This window comes from Chrysochloris asiatica, unplaced genomic scaffold (genome assembly GCF_000296735.1).
Source record: "Chrysochloris asiatica unplaced genomic scaffold, ChrAsi1.0 scaffold00009, whole genome shotgun sequence".
NCBI lineage: Eukaryota > Metazoa > Chordata > Mammalia > Afrosoricida > Chrysochloridae > Chrysochloris > Chrysochloris asiatica.
In genome coordinates this window covers 29,439,108-29,442,649 of record NW_006408527.1, presented here as the reverse complement: position 1 = coordinate 29,442,649, position 3,542 = coordinate 29,439,108, and the positions used below count along the sequence as shown (strand labels likewise).

The following is a 3,542-nucleotide window of genomic DNA, read 5'->3' as shown; positions in this document are numbered from 1 at the left end:
CATAGTGGTTATGAATCGGGCTGCGAACCTTAAGGTCAGCGGTTCGAAACTACCAGCCGCTCCGCGGGAGAAAGATGAGGCTTTCTACTCCCGTCAGGATTTACACCCTCGGAAACCCTGTACAGGGTCGCTATGGATCGGAACCGACTCGACGGCACTTAACAACAACAATAACATTACTAACAATAAGAAGTACAAAATAAAAAGATGGTTGTAAGTGCAGTGTATCATAACTCAAATATGTCAGAAATCAGGGACTACTAATATAAGAAATCACATAAATATTTCAATATATATAAAATTATAGTAAAAAAAAAACAACAACCCACAGCTATCAAATTGATTCCTAATCATAGCCACCCCTCTATAGGGTTTCCAAGATTGTAAATCTTTCCAGAGCAGAAAGCCTCATCTTTCTTCCAAAGAGCAGCTGGTAGATTTGAGCTTCAACCTTGTGGATAGTCATGCAGTGCTTATCCCATAACATGGTTGTTGTTGTTATTGTTGTAAAGTGCCGTCGAGTCGATTCCGACCCATAGTGACCTTGTATAGGGTTTCAGAGGAGCAGCTGGTGAGCTTGAACCGCCAACATTGTGGTTCAAATGGCTTTGCAGTCTGGTGGATTAACCCACAGCGCCACACCACGACTCCTATAGTATGATTATTGTTGTTGTTGTTGTTAAGTACCATAGAGTCGGTTCTGACTCATCATGACCCTGCACAGGGTTTCTAAGGCTTAAATCTTTACTGAAGCAGAAAACCTCATCTTTCTCCTACAGAACAGCTGGTAGTTTCAAAATGCTGAACTTGAGTTTCGCAGCCTTATTCTAACCACTAGTGTGACCTAAATTATTTAGAAAATTATTTTTATATTTCACTTCAGTTTCAAAAAGTTGCTATTCTTTTAAAAATAATGTAAAATGAAATTATAGTTTTCTGGTTCCTTTTCATTTCCATCTTTTACATTGATCAATTTTTGTTCCTTAGGATTATGTTTCTTTCCTTCTGTGGAGAATGGTCAATCTGCATCTTCAGGACAAATACACATGGAAGGTGATATTGTAAAAATTGACTGTAATATTGGCTACAGCCTTGCAGATAATAAGACAAACATTTTATGTGCAAAAAGTGGCTGGTCCTCTTCTCCCAAATGTATCAGTAAGTAAACATAGAGTTGTCTCAGATTCCGGTATGTTTTTATTCTATAAAGGAAGGAAATTTATTATCAGATTTTCTGCTTGCTTTAATTGCTATTGTTATGTATTTGTTTTTTATTTCAGCTGGATCTGAATGGATGTACAAATTATATAATCAGCCTATTTAAATAAATCAACTGATTGCAATAATCAAAAATATTAGCAAGAATGCAGTGAAACATTTTGAAGGTGTTGTGGTTAAGTGCCATTGAGTCACTTCTGACTCATAACCTTGTAGAGGGTTTCTGAGGAACAGCTGGTGGGTTTGAACCACTGACCTTGTGGATCACAGTCCAGTGCTGATTCTACAATATCACACCAGAATAGTACCTTTATTTTAAAGTGACACTCATTTAGTATTTGTGTTAACTTTGTCAAATCAGTTGACAATAAATGCTTACAAAACTAAAGTATAAAAGTAAAAATAAGTCCACTATTAGTTAAAATGTATTATGAATATGACAGTTTTTTATATTTTTCCTTATGTGTTAAATTTAAATTCTTATACTTGGTTCAATAAACAGTCAGTATCTAGATTTTTTAAAAGTTTGTACTCCTGAGAGTAATGTGTATGAGCATCTTAGAATTTAGAAGCAGCTTCCTTTGTTTAAACAATGGCATCTCTCAGATCAGTTTGAACTCTTGTAGTTCTCCATCTTTATAACTCCCTTATAGTAGTTACTAAGGAGCTCTGGTAGCGTAGTGGTTACGAATCAGGCTGCAAACTGCAAGGTCAGCAGTTCGAAACTACCAGCTGTTCTGTGGGAGAAAGATGAGGCTTTCTGCTCCCATAAAGATTTACAGCCTCGGAAACCCTGTACAGGGTCGCTATGAGTCGGAACCGACCCCATGGCACATAACAACAACAACAACATAGTAGTTACTGGTCCAGCCTCGTGGAATTCCAGACTGTACATGCCCAATACAATATTCAACTAAGAGCCAATGATCTTCTCATGCAAATGTCTAGAGTGCTTTCTCTATGTAAAACTTCATCTCTGTTATCTGCCCTGTAAATTCTAGCTACTCTCACTTCCAGAACACTGATCTAGCTAGTCCCAGTGCAGGAAATGGATTCTTCCTTCCTGCAACACAGTCTAGAAATGCCTCAGGACAGAGACCCAGGTAGCTGTAGAAAGAACTTTGGTTTTTTGCTTGTTATATTCTTTAAGTCATCATGGTCCTGTGCAACTCAGTTTCCAGTCTCCTGGAAACATATGTTGTACAGCTTTCTTTGTCTATGAGGATGGCACGTTGATATCAACTATTATATAATGTCAAGAAATGTAAGTCTAGCTACATTTTTTGTTGTTATCAAATATTGCTCCATGTCTTCTAACTTGTAAATTAAAAACTCTAGAAAATAACAGTTGCCAACTAGGTAATTCTGACTCAGGACAACTCTATGTATGTCAGAGTAGAACTGTATACCATAGAGCTTTTAAGGGTGATTTTTTGGGAAAGAGATTGCCAGACCTTTCCTCTAAGGCACTGCTGGGTGAACTTGAACCCCAAATATTTCAGTTGACAGCTGAGGGCATTAAACATTTGCACCACTCAGAACTTCTCTAGAAAATATAAACCTATTTCTCATTATGGGCTAGCTCACTATCCAATGTTGTGACCACCAATGCCACTTTTGTTTATTTTTTTGTCTACTTTTGTTTATGTAGTTTTTGTCTACTTTTGTTTATGTAGTTTTCAAAATGTTTGGTAGTCTATGTATTCCCTGAATTAGTGCCCTCACATTTGTCCCTATTTTTTCATTGATGGCCTTCATAATTCTGGGATTCGCATTTAGGTGCTTAATGCATATTGAGTTGGTTTGTGTATAAGGTGTTAGGTGAAGGTCTTGTTTCAATCTTTTGCATATTGTTTTCCAATTCTGCCAGCACAATCTATTGAAAAGACTATCACCTCCCCATGTGATATATTTAGGTGTTTTGTCAAAAATCAGTTGGCTGTATGTAGATGCATTCTTGATTCTGTTCCATTGATCTGTGTATCTTTCATTATACCAGTACCAAGCTGCTTTGACCACTGTAGCCGTGTAGTAAATTTTAAAGTCAGGAAGTGACAGCCCTCCAACCTTATTCTTCTTCTTAAGCAGTGCTTTGCTTATCCTGGGTTTCTTTCCTTTCCATATAAAGTTTGTAATTGTTTTTACCAGCTCTTTGAAGAATGTCATTGGGATTTGGATTGGGATTGCATTTTGTGTGTAAATTGCTTTGGCAGTATTGACATTTTCACCATGTTAAGTCTTCCTATCCAGGAGCATGGTACATTCTTCCATTTTTGTAAGTCTCTTTTGTAGTAGTGTTTTGTAGTTTTCTTTGTATAAGTCCT

The 3,542-nt window shown here is 37.0% G+C and overlaps 1 protein-coding gene across 1 annotated transcript in view; it reads left to right on the top strand.

Annotated features, from left to right (window-relative positions):
- Positions 1–3,542, top strand: part of LOC102824771 (complement factor H-like) — a 522,059-nt gene that overhangs the window by 324,734 nt on the left and 193,783 nt on the right. Inside the window, 1 exon segment of the mRNA XM_006834236.1 lies at positions 988–1,176. Coding sequence (XP_006834299.1) covers positions 988–1,176 — 189 coding nt within the window.